This window comes from Argiope bruennichi, chromosome 8 (genome assembly GCF_947563725.1).
Source record: "Argiope bruennichi chromosome 8, qqArgBrue1.1, whole genome shotgun sequence".
In the NCBI taxonomy this organism is placed as follows: domain Eukaryota; kingdom Metazoa; phylum Arthropoda; class Arachnida; order Araneae; family Araneidae; genus Argiope; species Argiope bruennichi.
In genome coordinates, this window is record NC_079158.1 from 77,797,600 (window position 1) to 77,823,584 (window position 25,985).

At 25.2% G+C, this 25,985-nt stretch overlaps 1 protein-coding gene across 2 annotated transcripts; it reads right to left on the reverse strand.

The window, feature by feature from the left end:
* LOC129981633 (DNA polymerase subunit gamma-1-like) lies at positions 1-25,985 on the reverse strand. 2 transcript variants are annotated; one of them, XM_056092550.1, is made up of 24 exons: positions 25,635-25,985; positions 21,391-21,704; positions 20,252-20,450; positions 19,234-19,371; positions 17,995-18,126; positions 17,688-17,767; positions 16,378-16,560; positions 15,479-15,647; positions 15,080-15,201; positions 13,257-13,335; positions 12,211-12,347; positions 9,976-10,129; positions 7,430-7,513; positions 6,588-6,745; positions 5,821-5,874; positions 5,620-5,737; positions 5,358-5,493; positions 5,154-5,260; positions 4,214-4,353; positions 3,809-3,892; positions 2,420-2,534; positions 1,529-1,780; positions 241-358; positions 1-148 (listed from the first exon to the last, which is right to left on the reverse strand). In XM_056092550.1, the coding sequence occupies exons 1-24, from the start codon at positions 25,920-25,922 to the stop codon at positions 75-77; spliced, it is 3,435 nt and encodes a 1,144-aa protein (XP_055948525.1). In that variant the 5' UTR covers positions 25,923-25,985; the 3' UTR covers positions 1-74. The 2 variants fall into 2 exon arrangements, with proteins under 2 accessions (XP_055948525.1, XP_055948526.1); XM_056092551.1 differs by having other exon boundaries at positions 21,391-21,529; positions 25,635-25,717.

Here is a 25,985-nt window from a genome sequence, read left to right on the forward strand (position 1 = left end):
TTCAGTTTCATCAAGAAAACGGAAGTATGTGATAATAATTTAAAATGATAAAATTACATATACAATAATTTAATTTACTCTGCAGTTTTCTTTGAAAGTTGACCACCATTTGTTTTTTGAAGAATTTCATGTATATCCAATGCTTCACCTAACCAAAAAATAGATATATTTACAATCAACATGCCTCGTCATATTTATAATATATATGCAATTTATTACAGTTTTTTGATAATAAATTACCTGGAGCTATTCCATAACCTTTTTCTAAACCATGTGGATTAGAAGGAGTTACCGAGTCCATATGAACTTCCTTTCGAAGAACTGTGTCAACATCAACCGAACTGAAAAAAGCCACAGACTGAAAAGAAATTGCAGTTTATTATTCAGTGCTCATATATATATATATATATATATATATATATATATATATATATATATATATATATATATATATATAAATTTGTATAAAAAAATTCACATTTCCTATGCTTTGATTATACAGGATTTAACACTTTCCAATGAAAGAGTTAAAAGATATGAAAACTAAGGTTTACCAAATGATTTGATATTGTGGTTTTAGATTTATGACTTGTGGAAATAAGATTTTTCTTAAATTTATAACATCAATACAGAAAACAGTAAATTATTCCATTGATTAAATTATCTGTAGCTTAAATAATTTGTAAAATGTATAACGATTTTCAACTTAATGCATTGTAATAGCTACTTGGAATGTTTATACTGTTTTTGTACATACTAAGTATGCCAGAGTACAACAAACATCTTGAACCTTAGTTATATATGATATGTTTTGGCTCATGCAGACAAGCTTCAAAGAATGTGTTAAAGTTTCGATTCCATAAATATGAAATAAAAAATACATTTAAACTTCTATGTGATCAAAGATCCACATTCCCTATTTAATGAGGAAAACAAGAATAATTTTTATTTTCAAATAAATTTGGATGATATTAAATTTAGATCTCCAAAATGCATGAAAAGGCAATGTAAAAAATGCTGTTTTATACATACATATATATATATATATAATTCCAGTTAATTTAATATCTTGTTTTTAAGTAAACACATGGATGTTGCAACTATTTGGGAGAACATTTTGTACAAACATAATAATTTTGAACTGTCACCAGATGACACATAAGCCAGAATATCAGATTTTCAAGCCACTCTATTGGAAGGAGTTTGATCTAAATATATTTATATACATCATACTCATACACATAGTGCAATAGGTTCTTACTTTGTGACCTCAAATTTTAAAAATAATACTTTGACATTTGACTGTCATGAATATGTTTGATAGCAAATTATGTAGTTTTTATAGAACAAGCTAATAATAAGACATTTTAATAGTAACATTGTAAATTATTTCATATTTAAAAATATGAATAACAATGAAATTAAACTTTTATAACCAATTTATTCTCAGTTTTTATTTTAACAAAAATATCTTTCTATAGATTATTTTATAGAAGGTGTGAAGTATATAATTGGTTTATTTACTTACTTGAGGCAAATCATACATTCCCAACTTTGAAGTGAAAAAACTTCTGGTTAACAAATTTGTAATTTGAAGTGCTAAAGCAGCTCTGTACCTATCTTCACTCTTTACAAGATAGCGGACTTCATCATGAATAGATATTGAAAATCGACCTTGAATGTTGAATTCTGTAAAAAGCCACTTCATACACACCAGCATTAAGTGAAGGAAGTCTACTGCTGAACTCTGTACAACCCAATTAATACGACTAGTCATAAACTGCAAATAGTAAAAACAAACATTATGATTAAAGCAAGATATCACAATGTTCAAAGAATGATTTAAAGTTAAATAAGTGTTCAAGTCATTTGAATATAAAAATTTCTTCAAAAGATCATTTAGCAATGTAGAATTCAAATACCAACTTCTATATTCCAATACGTTTAGTCATTAATCCAAAATGTTATTTTTTAAATTTGTTTTTCTCATTATACTGATGAATTAGCATGTAATGCATGCAATTAAAATGCTGTCCACCTTCTTTAAATATGAAACAAAATGCCCTCCCTCGAAAAAGCATCTCAAAATAAAATGGTAGAAGAGACATCAACTAAGAAAATGTACTTTGCTATATAAGAATATTTACAGAGAATGGACCCTTTCTGTATGTCCTTTATATTAAACATACTATGTTTAAAAATAATGGAGAGAGATGACTAAGTAATGCCAGTTAGAGTAAAATACTTGTTATATTTTATTGGAGCTATTTCTTAAGTAAATCTTATATTTATATAAGAGTATTAATATTTAAAAATTAATTATATTGCTTAGGTAACTTTTCAATGACAGCAGGTATTCAATGCATTGTATAATCATTAAATATACAAGAGAAACAGGCATTATAAGAAATCAACTTACATTTTTATCCACAGCTTTAGGTTCTAGAGCTCTACTTATCCTGCAACCTAGAGCAGGAGTCCTTGGCTTAGGAGAAAGAGCTATATCTTCTAGTTTATTAAACATGAATGATTCACTATAGGAAAAATAAATATTAAATGAATGAATAAATACGACAAGTCTGAAGCAAACTACTGATAAACTCTTTAATGAGTTGCTTTTTTTTCCCCCCCACACAGATAAATGAATAAATGGCTTCTGAGCTCCATGTTTTATAAAAATATCTGACCTGATGTAATTTCTATGACACAGTCAGTCATGAGTTGAAAGATCACATTCACTTTTCAAATACTTTTATTATCTAGTTATCAATTTGTCAAGGAATTTTAAATGGAAAAAAATTAAATAACTGCATAAATTTCTGATGAACTTATTCATATAAGGTAATAATGATGCACATATACTATATATTCTTGCATTCATATTAAATACTTTCCAACCCTTGTAAGGGATTAAAAAAATATGTCTATTATCAATCGCTTTTCATTAATGGTACAGAGATTCTCAAGTTCACTGATCATCATCAGGTAATATTGTTATTCTCCCACTTTGTACAAAGAAAAGTGGAAGATGGAAGGTAAGTACAGTTTTATGAATGTATAGACAATATCACTTCGTATATTTTTTCTGTAAAATATAATGCATAAAAAAAAAAAAAAAAAATGCAGAACAACCTGGGCACTCTGAGTGTTTTAATAAATCAAAGAATTCATTTCCCAATTTCTACAGTATGCCTTTTATACAATCACATTTTAGTTTTTAATTTGCAATAAAATGATCATTAGTGATAAAAATAGAAAGTTTTAAGAACAGCAATTGCTTCTAAACAAGTTTTCTGAATTCAATGGAAAAAATTATGAAAAAATAAATGAGGATTACATTTCTAAGAATATTTTGCATACTTTTAAAGTCATTATTTGATACAACATAAAGTGCACAAACATTGCAATGAAAGACTACTGAATAATTTCTACCATTAAATATAATGAAAATTATTTTTCTAATTTTTAACATCGATTTTCTAATGGCATAATTTGAAAATAGTTAAAAGAACATAAAATGAAGAATTATTGATATTAGCAAAGAATATGAGTGTAAACATATACATACACACAAAGAGAATATATAATAATGATAAGAATTAGAAGTACAGTAACCAAGTCATTTGAAAATTACTAATATAAAAAAAATACAGTTCACAAATACTTATTTGAGAGTAATTTTAAGGAGAGTAATTAATGTCAATATTTTGCTAATATTTTAATAATTAAAATATTCAGAGAACAATTGTAAAAAAATCATTAAAAAACTAATTTAAACATTTCAAAAATAATAATAAAAGTTTTTAACCTCCCTCCAGTCCATATTCTTCTCTCTTCATTTGGAGTAAAAATAAAACCACTGTCTTCAACTTCATCATCACCCTCAACAAATCTGAAAAAGTAATTCTCAGTTGCTCACAAATCTAAAGAAACACTTCTATATTCAGATTTCTGACATATTTTGAAAGTATAAATAAACTAATCAAAAGTTCAACTCTTAAACAACAATTTGTACCTGATTTTCAGATTATTATTAAAAGAAATTACAAAAAAAAGAAAAAAATTGACAAGAGGAAATAATAAAATCATAATTTTAAATATATTCTTTAACAGATGGAATAATTTTAAATACTAATGCATTTTATAAATATATTTTGAATATTTTTATTCTTCATTATCCAAAATGATATTCATTCTTAAAAGAAGTAATTACTTCTGGATTCCTTTTGTTTCTGCATAAATTTTTTTAACCTTCTTCTTTGCTTCCTCCAAAGTTAAACGATGATTAAACTGCATTAAAAGTCTTTGTGTAAAGGATTTCCCAGCTCCATAAATTCGAGCATAGTTTAAAATCTATGTAAAATATATAGAGATGTATATAAAAAATATAAATACAAACAAAGAAAGTTTCTGAAAATTGAAAAAGCTTTGCAATTAGAAATTTTAAAAGCAAAATTCTATTAGGTGTTCACATTTTCAAATCAAGATTAAAAATTTTTTAAATATGCACTTAATTAAAAAGGGTTTTTTGATGAAATAAAAATTATTCAGAGATACTGTTAAAAGTATACATTTTTTTGCAGGATTCTGAAAGGAAAAAGGTTAGTTTCTGTTCTTTAGAATAAGATTCAGATGAGAAATAGAACATACTAGAGCAAAAAGAATTTTGACAACATGACATTAATTTTTAATCTTTAAATATAGGAATATATTTAAAAAAAAAGTTGCATCAAAATATCTAAAATATTTTAAAATCACTTAATATCAGTTTAGAAGAATATATATATATATATATATATATATTACAATAAACACAATCTAATTTATTTAATAACTCAATTAAAAACGAAGCAAGCTAAAAATATGAAAATAAAAAATTTTAACAAATGAAATTTGTGAAGAAATAATTTGCAATGAAATGAAAAACTAGAAAGTAAACTGATTTTTCTGGAAATGCAACATTATTTTATAACATAAATAAGCAAGTACATGATGATGTAATACATGATTATTTTTTTTTTTCAGTTAAGAAGGCAGTAAAGAGCAAAAATGATTAATTTTTTTCTTTAGCATAATATAACACTTTAATATAAACTTTGCTTCTTTCTATTGGTTTGTAATTGTATATACCTTAATAAATTACCATAACAAACCTTAGCTTGATCTCTAGAGACACCAACTGATTTAGCTGTTTTACTATGCATGTCAGTTCCTGACGACTTTTTCCCTTGTAAAGTCATCCAACCAAATGCTGTACATCCTAATAATGTACAATAATAATAATAAAAAATTAATGTATCAGATGGTATACCTAATGCTACTTTGAAGGAATTTTGTGAACAACACTATATAATTACCATGTATTCCCACAAACTGTGAATCACCAAACACAGCTGCAAGCCACAATTCTTGAGAATCAACATCAGCACCAACAAAATGATATCCAGGTGGAGCTTGAATCATAGCTTTTAATTCACTGCCAACTCTATCTTCCTAAATAGAAAATCGGTCTGAATTTTTTTTTTTTGCAGCAGAAACATGCAAATTAAGGATTATTTTACTATTATAATTTTTTGAATGAGGGATGATGTTTTAATGACTTCAGAAAATGCTATTTACATATGCATTACTGGCTGTCAGCCAGGTAGGCTCTACTGCTCTTCTTGTAACAGTCCCAGCTGGTATAAGTCTAGGTAATATTGCACCATACAATCCATTTTCATCATATGCTTCATTACTACAAAGAAAAAAATCAAATAAAACATAATCTCAGAAAAAGAAAACATTTGCTTTTCTTTGATAAGAAATGAAGATACATACCATTTTATTGTTTCAGATAATTCTTCATTACTGAGCCAAACAACCATTTGCGACCTGAATAATAAATAAAAATATATCAGAAATGATATTAAAGAAATTAATGCAATTATTTAAAATTATATTTGAAAGGAGTAAGGATATTCACTTTTTAGAGAAACAGGTAAAAATCAAAATGATATGTGGAAAATATGCGTAAAATTTACTTACAATCATAAAGTATGCTAAATCTTATAGATAACAGTCTAATATGAAACATTTTTGTGCTAAACAATCACACTCCATAAGAATTAATGAAGACTGAGAAATTGTTCATGGTACCAATATTAATTGAATATTTTTATGAAGATTATTGAAATTTTCAATTTCTTTTTTGATTTCTGTCAATGAATTACAAAAATCTATTTTTTGTTAACAAAGTGAAGGCAAGAGAGATTGTTCAATTTAAAATACAATGATGATCTTTATAAATAGTTTAGAAAATGCTTATACTCAAAATTTACACTAAGTATATTTATAACAGCCTTAGTTATATAAGGAATATTATCCTATAAAACACTAAGAAATGTAACAGTACCAACAAAAGATTTATTTATCCAATGGGTATACATTTTATATAACTGTATTTTGAAAAAGTAATTTTATGTATTTCCAAACTCTAAAAAATTTTTATAGTTTAATTACATTTTGAAAATAAGTTTTAAAATTTTCAAATTACTCCTATTGATTTAGAATGACTTAGATGAAGAGATTAAGAAATAGCAACTTACATTATTCTTTCATGAGCATTTTTCCAATAGGACAACATTTTGCTTAACAAAAGAGCTCGATCAGCTTGTCCTTTACCCCATGTTTTTAAAGTACCATCTTCAACTTTGGACAAAAAATCTTTTGATAATGGATTCCCAACTCTTTTTTGTGGACCATCCTGTTAAATTTTTAAAATACAAAGAAAATAAACATACTAAACACAATATGAACACAAAATAATTATCAAATCAACATAAAATATATCTTAAAAGAGGGCAGGAAATAATAAATTTATATCATTAATGGCAATACTTATTAGTTGCAACACGCAAACGTTTGGGGGGAGTGAAATATAGTTGTTACAAGAGTTATATTGATTAAAGCTTCAAGCAATTGTTTTTTATTTCTATTTTTTCAATGTTAGCTTTCATATATCTTTTATAAATATGAAATACATATGTAATTTTTTATTTTATCTTACCTATTTTGTTTTCCTAAGTTATATTTCTAAAAGTATGCAAGACATAAAACATTTTAAAATATTGTTTCATGTTTTTTTTTTAAACATGCAAATGGTTATCTAGTTAGTTCCTTCTTACTTTTACTGACTATAATACTACTTATGGAAATAATAAACAATTTAAGAAACAAATATAAGAAGTGTATTTTAGTTTCACGTCTGGAATGGATTCTTATCAAATGTAAAAATTCATGCTATTTCAATTGTTATTTTTTCTAGTGTTGAAAATAAATTTAAAGAAAAAATTACACATATTCAATAAATGCCAAATAGTTATCTCAACTTTGAAAACTAATGGTTTTAATGCATTAAAATATGATTTAAAAAATAAAAATAAATAACCTTGTGTGGAAGTTTATAGAACTGGCAGCCTTTAATTCCAACATCATGAGGTCCATTACTAAACTGATCTAAGCTCCAAGACTCCTAATTGTAAGAATACAGTGAATTAAAAAAATATGCACACAGAGCCCAATAATGTATATAAAAATGTGAACAAAATAATAAAACATAAGAAAAAAATTCTGAAGTATATCAGTTCAATGAAGTCACATAAAAATAATTGTGATGACAAATTTCAATAAAGTAGATAAAGCTTCAAATTGTATGCACCATATGGTATATAAAACGTTAATGAATTCTAAGCAGCCTACCCCACTGTTGTCACATTAATGTTACTTTTTATCTTCAAAAATATCAAAATAATCAATGCATACTAGATTGCTTGAAAAAAAGAATTGCAATAGAAAGATATATAATAGAATTTTCAGAAAATGATAAAAATGAGCATTTTCTGAAAGTGAATATCACTATTATTTGAAAAAAATTATGATTAATCAGATATTGAATCAAGTTCTAAATTTCGGATAAGGAATAAGATAATTTTGAAATATAGAATGGATAACAACAATATTTGAGTTAATGGATCTGTTGGAGACAGGGACATGCAAATAAGTAATACTTAAAAAAAGCAATATCTTAAAATGTTTTAAATGTTAAAACCAATGAAATATGTAAGAAAAATAAAAGATAACACGTAGATTGTATTTTTATTGATAAATAATTACTATATTTGTGAAATATACAAGAAAGATAACAATAACAGTACAAAAAAAGAATATGTTCTTCTAAATGAGAAGAAAAAAGCACATTAGATTTTTAGAAAGTGTAGAAGATCAATGAATTAATTTTTTTGTGAAATTATACTTACCAGTTATAGAATTTTCACTAAAGGAAAAAAAAAAAAAAAAAAAAAAAAAAAGAAAAAAAAAAAAAAGAATTATTACTCTAAAATAATAATGTGGGAGCTGCTAATAGTTCTCATATCCTGTATGGCACCACATTGCATCATTGATCCCATGATGCTTTCCCGCCTTCAGATGGGCAGACAAGAGCTTGATGGTGAGACAATAAAATGTACCTCTTATGCTCACAAATCTTTTTATGTGTTTTATGTTAGTTTAGTAATGTTTTGTCCTTGTAATCCTAATAAATATATTTTCATATTAATGCTGGTCATTGCCTTTCCCCACAATAATTATAATATATTTTTTTATTATTATTTTTAAAAACTATATTACTTGCATTTACCAGTTATTGAAATTGATTCAAAAGCCAGGAATTCCACTAGTTACACTGTGAACAGTATACATTAAACTTCAGTATGCTTAGTATTAAATAAGAGATAAAATTTTATTTTCAGTATAACACTTATATAACTTTAAAGTACATTATTTAGTATTCAGATTAAGCAAAATTATCTTAATTTTTGGAAAATTGGGCAATTATGATTGAAAAACAAAATAAATTGAAGTAAAAATTACAATTCAACATCAACATTTTTCAAAGCAGTTTACACAGTACAGTTAAATATCTAATAAATTTTAAAGGTAATTTCTAAAATACATTAATATAGTTATTCAGAATTAATGAAAGGCACTATTCCAAAAAATAAAATACGCACATAGCATAAAATTATTCTTAATAAAACATTCAAGTTACAAACAAATTATTTTGTACAGTAATGATAAAAAATTTTGAATTTCAGAGACAATACAGCTTTCTACAACTTAAGTGCTAACACTCTGATTACAGATTGGTAAGTCTTTGCCAATTGATAAGGAAAAGTAAGAAATTTCAACATTCTTTAGAGAAAATGTTTATCAAATTTAAAGACTGGCGATGCTTTGCACAACAAGTTCCTGAAAAATATTTTGAATATATGCTGTTTAAGACCTGAATCTGGAGGATTTTTTTCTTTTTACTAACCAAATATTTTCACTTTTTAATACTGCACCGACAAGCACTGTTAAGCATTTAGATCAACCTGAATGAGTTTTTTTTCCCTTAGAAAACTGAAAATAATCTAAAATTAGATGTAATAGTTACCTTATGCGACAGATCATTTAGCATACTTAGAAAATGATATTTCAAAATTGTTAGATTTGGACAATTTATTAATGTGTAAACTTGTTTTATATACATTATGGTTTCAGAAATTTCATACAATTATGGAGAATTCAGAATGTTATTAACAGAATAGCACATTCTGAAAATGAATTAAAAGTTGATAAGCAACATTTTTTACAGTATGTGGATGATTTGTATTAAAATACTTTTCTTTGAGGTAAGACATATATATATCATCTACCTTTATATAAATAACAAATAGATTTTCATGAAACTGGATCTACAGCTACATTTCAATGTAAAACATAATTTATAAGCAACAAAATACAATCTGATTATACATATTAAATAAAAAGGATAATAGATATTAATAAAGATAAAACTTTTTAATTGTCTATTTCATTACTTGTAGCAGTGATGTAGAATAATCATAAAAATACAGCTTGAATAATAAAACACAATAAAGGTTAATATATTACTTGCTTTCGACTCTTGCCCAAGATGGATTCCCAAAGTTTAGATGCTTCAGATTTGTTTTCACTTGGTTCAGAGATTATTGACCAAAATGAGTCAATATTCTGCTCAGCCTTAGTAGCATCTATTTTGGTACATTCAACAAGTCGTAATAAACTCCTAAAAGTTTTAAATTTAACTGTTTCAAATAAAAATTAATAACATAAGAATAATCATTTAACACTAAGAAACATGATTTAGATCTGATACTTATTATTATTTTTTTAAAATTTTTTTTACAATACAAATTAACTTTTATTACTTATAAAAGATATAAATTTGAACACATAGAATGGGAAATAATGAAAATAATTTGCTTGAATGCAGTTTATTTAAACATATCTTGTACCTATAAAGCATCTGATGATACTATCCCTCACACTGAGTGCATTAAGATGAAAAAGATTATATGGAATATTCAATAAATAGAACATTTTCTACTGTCAGCAGCATATGTTTATCTTATTTATCCTGATAATGATCTTCTAAGATCTTCAAATAATAGCAGAATCATCTTTTTAATTTGTATATTACTAAAATACTAAGAATTTTTAGAAACATATCAAGTGGACCATGCATCTTGATGTTGTTTACGTTGCAGTCAAACACTTATATGAGGAAATCAGTTTCTAGATAATTTCAATGTAATTCTTTCATCATATATTTCTAAGGAAGTCCTAAACAATAGCCTTAAATGATAAATTAAGTATTTTTTTCCTTCTGTTTCAACCATATCTCTAAGAATTGTTTGATAATTTACGGAATCAGCAGATTATCAAAAACACCAGCCTCTATTTTTCAAAAGACAATTCAGAATATGCCATAATGAGGAACTTAAAGCACTTTACTTTAATTGACAACATGTTTAACAAATTATTTCATAAGTTTTAGGATTATGAATAGAAATTGAAATATTATGCTTTTTTTTATCAATAATTGATTCACGTAAAATGTTTGGATCATTAGGTTTGAAAGTAGGCAAATTACTTTCTGGTTAAATCTACTTGAATGTTAAACTATTTTACATGCACAAATAACAGAGATACTTCATGCATCCATGTTTTGACTGTGAGGGAAGCATGCCATTTTACATATGAATAAATTTATCTGTAATATTATTACAATTGAACAATGCGCTTCATAGCTCCACATTCTTCATATAAGCTGAATGATTGAACCAGAATTATATAGTGTCTTGAATTTCAACTAAACACAAGTATTCCATCCCTCCTACATTAGGGAGACACTGTACTTATAGTTAATAAATATCTCATCCATTCAAACTGTATTAATTGCAAGTAGCAGTAATCACTAATTGTTATTACAAAATCATCATTTATTTTAATTTGCTTAAAAGTAAAAATTCCCAATAACTAAAATCAAAATTGCTACCATATGTAATAAGAGAAAAAGAATGCCAATAAGAAAATATACTTATCTCTGATGTTTGATTTTAATACTTCTAAAAAATCTTCATTTATTACACATTTTTTAAAATTTTAAATACAATGAAATAAGAATGTATTTTACTAATGTAATGAGTTATTTGAATGTAAAGGATAAATGCATGTTCAGCAACATTACCAATTACAACATGATTTTAGAAGAATAATCTAGGAAATAACTACTAATCACAATGTCAGTTATTAAAAAAAATGAATTAGATGTTTGCAAATGAGAGTGTATGAGCAAATAAGAAAATATATATGTAATTACAAGATTAAGCAGGCATACAAATACTCATCATACATCAGAAATTTTATTTTATTATGATGTTTGATTTATTATTTGTTAAGACACAAAAGTGTTATGAATCTGGACAGCTATAAAATATCATGTCTGAAAACAAGACGCAATATGTATCTATTTAAAAATATCCTTAAACATCCAGTTTACTCTTAGAATTACTGGATACTCCAAATACAAAATAAGTACAAAGTATCAATTTACACAAAATAGGAAACTTTATATTTTATATAACACAGGATATTTGGCATTTGCTTCTAGATATAATTTTTGCAACTCATATTTTTAGGTCCTAGTAAAACATGACAGCATTGATTAAAGGAAAAAAAAAATGCAGATGATGTAACAAATGATACAAATAAGACACTATGTGTTATATAAAAGTAAACACAGTATAATAAGTTGAAATTCTTATCTTTATTACAATAATAAAAAAAAAAGCAATTTGCACTCACTCTAAAGGAAAATCATTGGTTTCAGAGATATTTAAATCCTTTACATCGGGAACTAAATAGCCCCAGCCATGTTTTTCATCATAATGCAGTGGGAAGCCATCCCAAGTCATACGCATTAATTTTGGAACTGAACGCATCTATAATTATGTTAAAAAGTATGTATATATATATATATATAAACATTATGCGTATGTATTAACACTCTATAAGCAAATTGTTTGATATAGAGATACCAAACTTGACACAAATATACTTTGGAAAGTGGGAATTACATGAGTAATTTTTTTTGTTGAAATTTTAATAAGATTAAAATAGTGAAATTTTGGCGCTTTTCCATAGTAATTTTGAAAAAATATTACAGTAAAAATTTTTACATCATCTTCAAATTTTTAAAAAAAATTATTCTCAATTATATCTATATTTTTAAAGTAAAATTTAAGTTAATGTACTTTTTAAGTAAATGTACATAAAATGTACATTATAAGAAAAACAAAGTACATTTTATGACAGTATATTTTATTGCTGAAGAGAAACTATATTATTTTTATTATTATAATTAAATTTTATCCTGACTTTCTCCCTTCTCCATAGTTGATGATTAAGATACCTAATTTTGGTTTATCTTTCTAGTTTCAGTAGACTTCAATATAGAGTAAGCACGTAATAAAATATATAAAATTTTAACTTCAGAATGAACTAATTATGAAAACTGATTGTATTACACTGATAGATTTCAACCGCTGCTGCTGCTCTTTCTTGTGATTGCATGCAAAAAGAATCAGATAGAAAATCATAGAAATGCAAAGTACAATAATCAAATTTGTGGTAATATTTAAAAAATAGAATCACTTGTAATTTATCAAAATAAGTTTACAAATATTTTACTGAGGAAGACATGAAATCACAATTAAACCAAAATTGCAATGCTTAGCAATCTTTGATCCTGCAATGCTTAGCAATCTTTGATCCCAATGAATTAAATGGTCACAAATGGCAGCTAGTACACATGTAAGAATATGATAAATTAAATAGAAATAAAGAGAAACCTGGGTGCTGATAAGATAAGGTCCAGGCTCCCAATCTGGATCATCCACAGCAGATTTATCACATAATTCTCTATACCACCTAAAAAAAGCATCAATTATTTAAAATAAAAAATATCCCTTAAAAACAAACTTTTGAATAAAGATGCTACTAATAGAAAAAAAGAAGCAATTTGTATATTTAAAATAATAGATTATTATCTGCATTACTATGTTTGACAGGATTACTTTTACAATAATACAAACTTTGACAAAGAATCAATGAATAGGAATTTCTTAAAAGTTTTTCATTGGATATGTGGTTTAAATGAAAATGAAAACAACTACTTATACTATTGGTACAAAAGCATAATAAATATAATATAAATGCAGATTATAAAGGATAAATATGAATTGTATCTCATGTACAATTGATAGGCTTTTAATGCTATGCAGTGCAGTGATAAATATAGGGGTATAGGTGATAAATATATGTAAATAATTAATAACACAGATCTAGCAATATAATGCCAATTAAGTTACAAATTGAAGAATTTTATTAGTAAGAAGACATTTAAATTGTGGGTCCTTATTATCCAAGTATTATATATAACTTTAATTGATGGAATATTAAATAGAGGTAATTGTGTGAACTGGCAATGGGCATATTCTCTTTAAATTATTGCAATTAACTTGCTGATTATAGCAAATTTGAATAATATATTATATTATATTATATATTATTATTATTATTATATATTATTATTATTATATATATTATATATATTATATATTAATATATTATATATTATATAATATATTATATATAGCAATGAATAATAAATTATATTATTTTCCAAAAATGAAATTTGTCAGGGTTGAGATAGAAAGCACATGAACCGAGTTCAATTCTGTATATTTGTTGTAACTACTAGTTCACCAAAGTTCTATGAAGATTGTTATGATGGTATAATGGTATGATAGTATCAATCATGATGGCAATATAAAGTTGCTCTGTCAATAAGAAGATATTATTTTTCATTTTCAAACATGAATGAATACATGAAATATTGTATTCCTTTTGTAAATTCAGACTAAACATCACTAACCACAATGTTTCAAAATAAGGAAGGCCCCAATGAATCCATAGGCTGACAAATTACTCTGCATAATTAAACCATGCTTCACCTAATAGCACAATGATCTACAGATAAATGAGGATTATGAGCTGCTGAGTTGATGATAGAGATATTTTTTGAAAAAGAGAGGTTTTAATTTTAAAACTATATTTATTAAAAATGAGAAATTATTACATTAATTAATAGGATCATAATAATTCCAATAACTGACAAACTTTTACACTTGAGTTCATGAGTTTGTGTAATGAAAGGTTGAAAACATTGTTGCTTATGTAATAATTATTCCAAGTGTATATACATTTTTTGAGGACATTCATTACCTACATTTTTAAAATTAATTTTGAATTAAATAATCACTGAATAAAAAATGCACTAATTACATTTTTGACTTTAAATTAGAAAATAAAAAAGGAAATGACAACAATTGCAAAATTTTACAACTACAAATTAACTGAATTACATTTAAATAATTACAAAATTTTAAAATTATTCCTTTTTGCATTCTTTAAATTATTGATTTCTATATATGGAAAAACAAAAATTGTATTTTCCATAAAGTGCAGAGTGAAATAACTATACATTATAAGATTTTTCATATTCACAACAGACATTATTATAATAAATTAATGATTTCTAAATCTGAAATTAACATCACAGGGAAAAAAAAATGTTTTCAGTTAAGAAATCAAGATAGAAAAACCAACTTACAAAGGATATCCAGGTAAAAAGGGTCTTATTTTTCTTAAGGAAGAAGCAGTTTCATACATTTGTTTAAGAGATGGATCTATGTCATTTAAATTCATATCTTTCATTCCATCATTCAGTGTATCCTACAATAAATAGTACTTATTAGTAAAGAATAGAAGCATTATAGGCAATGAAATACAAAATTAAAAATAAGATTTAAAAATCTTGAGATCATCAATAAATATGCATACTTAAAAATAATTTTTTCAATAAGTTTGTGCATTTATAAATATTTTTAAAATTTTTGTCTTTTACTGAAATTTTAATTAAATAAATAAATTTAATTAATTAAATATTTTTTGAAAATTTATTAAACTTAAATTGATGCATTAACATTTATAGATTAAATATAATACCTACTTCTGAAATAGGAGTTTCACCAAGATCTTGATTTTTGTCATTTAATTCCTCACTCTTATTTGATGACTTTTTTCTTTGCTTTGTTTTAGCGTTTTTTGCAACTGCCTTTTTAAATTTAATATTTTGTACAGACCAATTCAAATCCCAAAGCCAAGGGTCCTTTTTATAGCTAAAAATATGAGAAACATGTATAGAACTACAATGTTTCAATGGCAAATAACAGATTCAATGATGCACTTTTAATAAAAATTGCAATGTCAGAAGTATTTCAAGCAGAATGCAAAATACTATAAAATGCTTAATTTGATTAAAGAATAATTTTAAAATAAACAAAGTCATATAATAAGAAAAAATAATAGATAAAATTAAAACATTCTTTGATGAAAAAAGTCAGAAAATCTATTGCAGAAAAATTTACATTTTTTTAATAAGCTTCATGCATTTAATATATTTATATATTAATTTCCTTCAATACCTATGTATAAGAAAGTTTCAAAAGAGTACAATAATGTGCAAAATGATCTTGTCTGAACTATTTATAGTAATAATATAATATCTATATTTTTAAAAATACTTTTTTTAATCAAAATTATTAATTTCAGTTTTAAAAAATTATATTTTTATTGTTTAAACGAAATTTAAACCTTTTGCATCATGACATTAAATATTTAATCACATTAATTTTCTATTCTAGAATGCTAGAAGATGAAAGATTCTGTTTGCTATTTTGATCAGTATTTATTGGCAATTTGATATCATGGCACTCAAATTGACTCTAATAGGAGAGTTCATGTGATAATAAACAGAATAAGTGCAAAATGATAAAAATAACATGGATTAACATCAATCACAAAAATAGTTCTATTCTAATTAATGGGTAAATGTAGAAAGATATTTACAGATTATTTGGTAACAAAGAACAGGCATCATTTGCTAAGTGAACAAGAGAAAGTTTCAGCTCCTTCTGCAAATCAACATATGTAGACTGTGCTTCATGAATATAATGCTCCCAGTTATGGTTAACAGGCAAATAAGAAGATGCCATTTCTAAGAGCCCACATAATGTTACAGGATGAGGAAATCTGTAAACAATGAAACTGAATGAACAATTACTTATTTCATACAAAGATAACATTTAAAAAATTTTCTTATTTATAAATTGCAAAAAAAAAAAAAAAAAAAAAAAAAAAAAAAAAAAAATTGTTAATGTGCATAAAACAAAGAGAGGAAGATGATAATAATTAGAAATAAAGAATCAAAATTACAATAAATAGTTGAAATTAAAAGTCTTATTTGTACAAGTATTAATTTCGTTCTACAAAATGAGGAAGCATAAGATTACAAAAATTTTCCTTCACCTCAATTGATAATTCTTTTGCTTATTTACTTACAATAACTAATCATATATTATGGAAGTAATTAAGCATAGGAATAAGATCATAATCATATAAATTAATAAAAAAAAGAAAATCTATAAAATAATCACATAATTTTATTTTTACCTTTATTATCTAATTAAATATAAACTCTTTTCGGAGAAAATGTTGTTTTAACTCATCTTTGCTAAACTAAAGAGACTCATAATTCATATAATTCTTATATCATATAAAAACAGTTAGGAATGACAATTTTAGTGAGTAAAGGTAAAAATACGAGGATTTAATGCACAAAGAGTTTTAAATATAACAGAAGAAAACTTCATATTTGCATTTGCTAAGTAAATTAAATTTAGGACTTTCTTTTTTAAACTTAATTTAGACTCATCCTATTCAATTAGATGCTAAAATAAATAAATAATAAAATAAGTAAAAAAATCACTGAAAAAGAGCCCCAGAAAAAGTTATTTTAAGAAAGCAACAATAACAGACATTCATAGTTTTGTCAGAACTATTAAAACTTATCTATGTCCAGTAATCAGAAATATAACAAAAGTGTATATTTTTAATAAATTTGAATGGCAAAGGAAAAAAAATCATGCATACTTCAGAAAAATTTTAAAATATCTCAATAAAAAAAGAATGAAGTTTGAATTTCTAGAATACATTTAAGAAACTTTATAAAAGTAAATAATTGAGAAGCATAATTATACAAATTCAAACATGATAGTAAATGATATAATGATTTGAAACATTGACATATTTTTTTAAAAATTTGGATATAAAATTTATAAGTATAAAGCATTTATATAAAAATAATATTTTCATGATACCTATCTAAATACATTGGCATTATTTTCTTTAGTATATGAAATGTAGCCCATGTATCTTGAGCACAATATGTAGCTGATTCCTACAAAAATTAAGAACATACTTATAGAATTACATCAATTTATATATTAACAGATATAATTTATCTTTTTAAAAAATTTAATAATCTTATATGACTTTGTAAAAATAATAATAGCAATAAAATTATTGACTGCATTTAAACTACTAACAAATTTTATAACATAAGATTTATATTATCATGTTTCATTGAGAAATCATTAACATTTCAGAAATATAATTTTACATTACCTGAAATCTTTCTTTTACATCAGAAAGAGAGCCAGAAACAAATATTTCCCGCTCATCTTTTTTTATTTCCCCATGACAATATAATTTGTACACATCAGCAAGATTATTTAAAGAGCTAATATATGTCCAACCCTGAAATAAAAGGAAAAAAAAAATCAAGCTGCACATAAAATTATCACAAATGAATTAAGGTGAATATTTACATACATTTTTTTTTCACTTATAAATTAATTTAAGATGGAAAAATAATAAAAGCAAAATGACATTCTTAAAATACAACATTTTGAGAAATATCTATAGAAAGAGGCTACAGATCAGGAAATTGTTAGAGATAAGTTTCTTTCTGACTCCAATAATACAATAAGAATATGGAAGATTTTTTTTAAATGATCAAAAATATCTGAAGAAATTTACACATCTCCAGGTTATAAGTTGGTCTCCAGGTCATAGTTGACAGTTATCAACAATATTGATAAACATGGGTGCTCCATTTATCAGTACATATAGATCAATATAAACATATACATGATTAAACTAATTTGAGACTGCATAAAGAATACGTTATTTACAGATCTTACTTCCTAAATATTCTTTTAAATCTTAGGTCTATATCTTGTCTTATTAATTTATTACTAGAAAAGTCATTAATCAAGAAACACCATAAATTATTTATATGAATAAAGAAATGATTTTCAAAAATGGTGCTATTTCGTAAAAAAAAATTGGAATAATATTTGATTAAAAAGTTTTAATTTTGGAAAGTGGCTTTCATTTTAAAATAATAGAAAAACTTGATGGCAGAAGCATTTCAAGTTTCATTTACCAGGAGCTTATTGTGATTAAATAGTTATCAGATTAGAAAATTAAGAAACATTAATATGAATATTTATTAATAGAAAATTATATAAATAAATAAAAGATATTCTTAACAAGGACAAAATTGAAATCTTTTTTGTAAAATAAGAAAAATGCTAACAAGTTTATAAAATTGTGAGATTTAATATTAAACTATGACTTCTTACCAAGTACCTCAAAATTGTACGAACTGCTCAAAGACTCACCAGCAGTCTACCAACTTGGATGGCTACCAGAATTGGTAACAACAGCTTTTAAGGTAGCAATAAAAAACTGCCACAATTATAATTGGTAAAAAATTGCTCCAAAATAATTCAACTACGACAACCATCCATTAATCATAAGTCTAGCCCATAAAATATATTATAAAAAAAATTTAATTACAATTGCAGAGCTGAGAAAGCCATTTGAATCATTTTCAGATTTCTTTTTACTTGCTATCGACATGGCTCTTTGCATTCCAGTCAATCCAGATACACACATATGAAGAGACATAGTATCAAGGAATTGGGCTTTAGTTCTCTGTAACAAAGAATAAAATACAGAAATAGAATTTAACAAATACTACAATTATTTTTTTAAAATATTGATTTTATAAAAACTTTTGGTTTAAAAAGTATCCGGCATTAGGAAGAATAGCACGAAAAGGATTGAAATAAGTCACAAACTCAATCATAATATCAAAACAAATCATTTAAATGCAATTTTGAAATGTTTGACTATTTACAAAGGAAAGCTATTCATAAAATTGTATTAAAAATAGTTCATAGAATATTAACCAAGAATCATAAATGACTTTCATGATATCAATACATATTTCAAAAACCTTAAGGAATTGGATCAATTCATTTTAGTTTGAATTAGGGAATAAATTAATGACCACTCTAAATGTAATATTTTAAAACTGAAAACTGGTATTAATAATGCATACAGCAAAATGTTGAATGGAATCATTATAGGATAAATTTTTCAAACATATTAGATTACTAAAATAGTTACATAATTTGCATTATGTTATTAAAGCATTACAACCAATTATGACTTTTAAAGAAAATGACAAATGGAGGGGGAAAAAAAAAAAGGGCAGAATATATTACAGGGCAGAATATATTATTTATTTGAAAATTTAGTACTTATGTATCAACTGCATGCCATTATCAAATTTTAAGCTTAACCATGTCTTTGGTGAATCCAGTCAATAGAATAACATAGCTTCTTTGGTAATTAATCACTGGCATACTAATTCAAAATTACCAAAAATTTGTAAATTATTTGAATATTACAGAAATGAAGAAATTTATCTATTGTATTACCATAAATTATAAAAAATAACCAATCAAATATAAAATTCCAACAAAATGAATTTAAAAAGAAAAATAAAGACAGTTTAAAATTACTCTACCTCAAGATAATACTGTTCTTTTACAAATGCTCTATCGAAAGCTACATTATGGCCTACAATAATTTTTGGCATCCACTTTTTGTCTTTAGCAAACTTTATTTCATGTTTTGTTGTTTCCAATGGTATCAAATCAGAAAGAGTAACATTTTGTGACCAGTTAAAATGATCTTCTGTTAATCTGTCACTACACCATAAATACCTAAAATAAGAAATTAAAATTTTGATAACATTCATGAAATTTATTTGACATAAAAGTAAATTAATAAAGGCAAATTTTCTTCTTAAACTCCATTGCTTACAGATATTTTTTTATAGAGAAATTTAATATTTTACTAAACTGCATCATAGGGTGATGAATTTTACCTTTCTTTTACATGCAATATAGATATAGAGCTTTTTAATTTTGTCTACAAACTGCTATTTCAATGTATACTGCAGCACAAATAAACAATTAAGATTTCACATTTCTATTTAAAATATTTGCCCCTGCTTTTATAACTTAATTGTATGTTTTACTCTCCAGTTCTTTCAGACATTCCATATATGGAGGATAAATTGATTGTAGAAAAAAACAAGTAAGAAAATATAACTCACAGACCTTGTCTTCTAATCCTTTATAAAGGCAGAAACACACTTTTGTGTTAATTTGCCAAAATCCTTACAATATGAGGTTTAATCTATAAGCTAAGTTTAAAAGGATTATAGTCATCTCAGAAAGAAATACATTTTGATGATGAAAAGAAAAGTGACAGCAGTCTTAAAATTATGAAGTTTGACATTCATACATTTGTAGCTTTGCTAATATAAATATTGCTTAACACAAAAACTACATGTATGGTAAATATAGGAATTTATTTATTAAAATTTCTAATTGACAAAGTTTGTCATATGTCTTTAACAGATAATCTACAGATAATTAAAATGTGGATTGAGTATTGAATTCTCCAAGTGACTATAGTTGGCAATTCTACCTTTCATAATTAGTTCCAAAGCAACATAATGTGATCATATTTTTCATACATTCTATTGACAAGTCTTAAAAGAGAATTAATATGCAGATTATACAAATTTCATGCATTTTATACATTGTTTATTTGCCAAATATATTTATCATCTTTAAAAATTTAACACATAGTTACCAATAGTCTTTAGTCACTGCTGTTGCCATTGTTGGAAAGTTTCCTTCTTTCATACATACTTCAACATCAAAAACCAGAGCTGATTCTTCAGGATAATCAACACTTTTAGATGTACCAGATTTGTCATATTGCATCCAACCTGGATGAAATTTCCATTTTTGAGGAACTGGTGGTAATTCACAATTAACAAACTCTAAAAGCAAGCTTTTATAGTCTTTTGATTGTTCATTTGCAATATAATTGAAATGCTCAATTATATCTGACTTATATAATTGTGGCAGTTTGAAATCAACATCAGGTAAAGAACTGGTTTCCTAAATTGAAAAGAAAATGAAAGCTAATACACATTCAATGGAAAAAATTTATTACAATATGTTTTCATATTTTTTTTGCTTGAAAGTAATAAAAGCCCTTAGATAATTAATATGAAATAGTCTAATGAAAGAATGCAAGGAAACATGTTAAGTAAATACATAAAGAATTAAGAATGAAAGCATTTTATAATAACTACTTGTTAGAGTTTTGACTCCCTCCGGTGGAGAAATTCTGTTCCCCTAACCAGATGTATTTGAGACGCCGACACGGCGACATGTACATACTCTCCCTCCCGTCTTTTGTGTTGTGTTGTGTTGTGATGTGTTTGTGTGGTAGCTTAGAAATGTCCGTGTCTATATATGTGTGAAAATAAACCTATGAAAGTTTCAACTCTTGCTTCCTCATTAATGGAATTGTCATGCACTGACTGATCATTACTAATTAGAATTCATATAAATTTTAATTTTCTATTGGTCAGACACCCATATACAAAATTATTAAATAGAAATATTTAGATTAAATTATAACATTAATACATAACATAATATACAAATTTCGATCAAGTGACAAATTTTAATTTAAAAAATAAAAGATAGTATTAACAATTCAGAAATGATCAATACTACAAAAATTATTCAATAATACTTTTGTTGAATTAAAGTTCTGGTTTCTTGATTTAAATATATACTTTAACTTATTCTTTTAAATATTTGATGAAAAGTAATTTATCTGAAAGATTAATTTGCAATAATAGAAAAATTTCAATAGAATAAAATATGTATTTTCTTTGTATAGAAAATCAAAGGAAATAATTAAAAATAATGAAGAGAAGGAAAGGAGGAGTTAAGAAGTGGGAAAAAAATGGAAAGAATGCAATTCATAATTTTTTCTATGATGACAGATGGTCTGTAATACGGGCAGTCCAAAAAGGAAGGAGGAGAAAACAAATTTTCACTCAGTTATAAGTAATTTTCCCAAGCTTATCAAGAAATTCTTAGCCATTGGTATTGTTTTCTATAATTTAGTTTTTACGTATTCCAAAATGGAGCTTATTACATGAGAAAGAATACTTTACAAAACTCTCATTCATGAAAAGCGGGCTAATTTTCTTATAAAAAATATCTTACTTTAATTTCAATACTTAACAAATATTATCAGAATAAAGACATTTAATGCAATATAGTATTAAGTAAAACAATTTTTTATATCATTCATATTTTTAAAACTACGAGCAACAAAATACTTTCATTCCATAATTTCTCATTATGAAATTAATAATATTTCATTTTCACTCTGAAAACTCTATTTTATGAAAGACTCAAATTAACCTAATGATTCTGACCTTAATAATTCAATGAAACAGTTGCAGTTTTAGCTATCTAGAGCACTAAGTTATCTTACTGCAAAAACTGCAGTACTACTAATTTGTAAAGCAAGATAACTTACTGTAGTTATTCTATTTAACTTGTAAAACACCTTGCAGTAAGTTATCTTGCTTTACAAGTTAAATAAAATTTCAAAATAAATTTAGGGGATGGAAAACATTTTAATTGTAACATAAAATCAAAATTATAATACAGATTTTCTTCCTTCTTTGTTAGCAAAATCACTAATAATATCATTAAAGTTTAATTTAGAAATAAATTTATGACCAATAGATAATATTACAAGATTCCTTAATCATAAGCCATTCCCTAATGTTCTCAGACAGTTTTTGATGTTTATTTATAATATGGAAAACTTCATTCATAGTTTATATAGTTCAGTTCACTATTGTTGGCAAACTGAACATTAGTGAACATTCATTGTGAACATTTCCTGCTAATCGAAAAACATCGAATTAGCAGGAAATAGGACAGGACAGTATAAGCAATCAGAAAATCAAGGCTTACATAATTGATGCATTAGCAGGGGAGTTTGTCTCAAGCTTTCAGTTACATTTTTTTTCAGCTTGTGGGATATGATATTTGAGAAAATAAAAAATTGTAGCGGATGAAGCAATATTACAATTATATGGATGAATCAATTGTTTATCATATAGTTTAATTAAAGAATTCAACATTACTATTATGAATCAAGATAACTGGTATTTGCGCATACAGTTTCATATTTTAAACAGATCACCATGGACGAGGTGAAAGGGGGGATGTAGTGGGTGACACCCCTCCCTCTAGATGTTACTATTACTAGATATTACTATTAGACATCAATTTAGTAATATTTGAAGGGATATTCAAACATGATATTTTATTTTGTATATCGATGACATTTGGGTAAATATGATTACAGTGTTAAAAAAAACAGTCAGTAAAATATTTAAGTACTTCCTTTAAAAAAAATGCATCAGGTACTTTTTTTTCACAAAATGTGTGCTTCAAATTTATAGAAATAATTTAATTGAAAAAAAAAAAGGTGTTGCTTCTGTTATTTTTAATACACAGATGTCTTTTTTATTATCTTTAAACTATACAATTTTTCAATTTGTATAATTTACATTGATGCATCAAAATAAGAAAAATTTAACAAATTTCCAATTACTAAACTTCGGTTAGATAATAATACATATAATTAAGTTATACTGATTCAATACAAGTTATGAATAAAATAAAATATTAATCCTGGAATTAAGTGGAAAGACCGCATAGTGTTCTTGAAACCTGACTGAAATGCGAAATGCTTACTTATTATTTATTATCATGTCATTAAATATTTAGATGGATGTAAATCTAAAAAGCCAGAAAAGCAATAAAAATTAATTATTTAACAAGTATATAAATGCCAACCACTTGCAAAATCATAAAAAAACAATGATGCTTCACGAAGAAAACTTCTTTCACCAATGCATGATTATAGAAACCTTGGCTCCTCTTGTTTTCAACTGATTTTGAAGTGGACTCACTGGAATACAAATACCAATAATCGTGAGGTGGACTATAACACTTAAAATATTTGCTATATAAATTCTTAAAATTATGACAATATTAGATTCAACTAAGTTTCAAATCTATAAATTTTGAATGAATCATAATAATTCAAGGAGGCTCTTGTTCTATTTTTATTTTAGTTGAACTCTCTCTGTTGGCAACAGAAAAAAATTTTTGAAGTGGTTTTCTTTCAATATGAAACTGATTTTAGTTCTTACTATAATATAATCAACATATATATTATTAATTCAATAAACTGATTGACTAAAGTATATAAAGTGATATTTATATATCACTTTATATTTATATGTATTGTGATATATATAAATATATTTATATATATCACAATTTTTTTATTATTACTTTATATTTATATATAACTGCATACCAATGATTAATCCTCAAAGAAGTCATTTCAAGCAATTAGCGATTAATTTCATTTTTTTTATCAAAGATATGTTAGTATTAACGATATTCAACAATAACATGCGATTAATATGCAAGTACTTATAATAATATACAAATTTCTCAGAGAATATATAATTGTTGAAGTTTTAGGTTCATTTATGGTTAAAAATGGAAAATCGATTACAAGATTCTTGTTAAAACAAAAAAAAAAAAAAAAAATTCTAGCCAAACTAATCAAAACTCGCCAACTAATATAAAGATAAATTAAAAAAAAAAATATTTTTGGCAATTTATCGTTTTTAAAAACGTTTACAAATTGATAGCATTCGCTGCAATTTACTTAATTCTCTTGTGTAGCCGAAGTGGTTACAACGATTAAGAAAAGAAATAATTTCTCCGCTAATAAGTGAACGTAACCTATGCGGCAATTATTAATAGTAAAATTGTTTCTACATACGTAGAATCCCCCCCCCCCACACACACACTTTCTGAAGGATCAACAAAGGTAGACAATATTTATTTTGATACGTCAATAATATAGCTTGCTTTTAATTTCATATATACACAATTTCCAAAAGAGAATAAAGGGTTTCATACTGCCTGCCATAAATTATGTTGACTAAGATGAGAAATAACTTCCTGCAAGTCTTTATCATCAAGAGTTTTAACAAGCTTATTTCCGAATATCTGGCGATGCAGAGCACTTGATAACATTTGTATATTGATGGGATTGTATCTCGGTGATTGACTGTCATCTGTGTTTTTAAATGACTGACAACTTTTCGAGAATTTGTTTGAAGAATGTAAACCAAGAAAAGCTTTCTTATTCATTCCATATTGAAATAAAGTCTTGCGGAAATTTGAGATTCCTTTTGGGTATATCATATTTATCTATTTATTTGTTTATTTGAAATGAACAAGCATTTTACTTTCGATTTTCAGATTGAA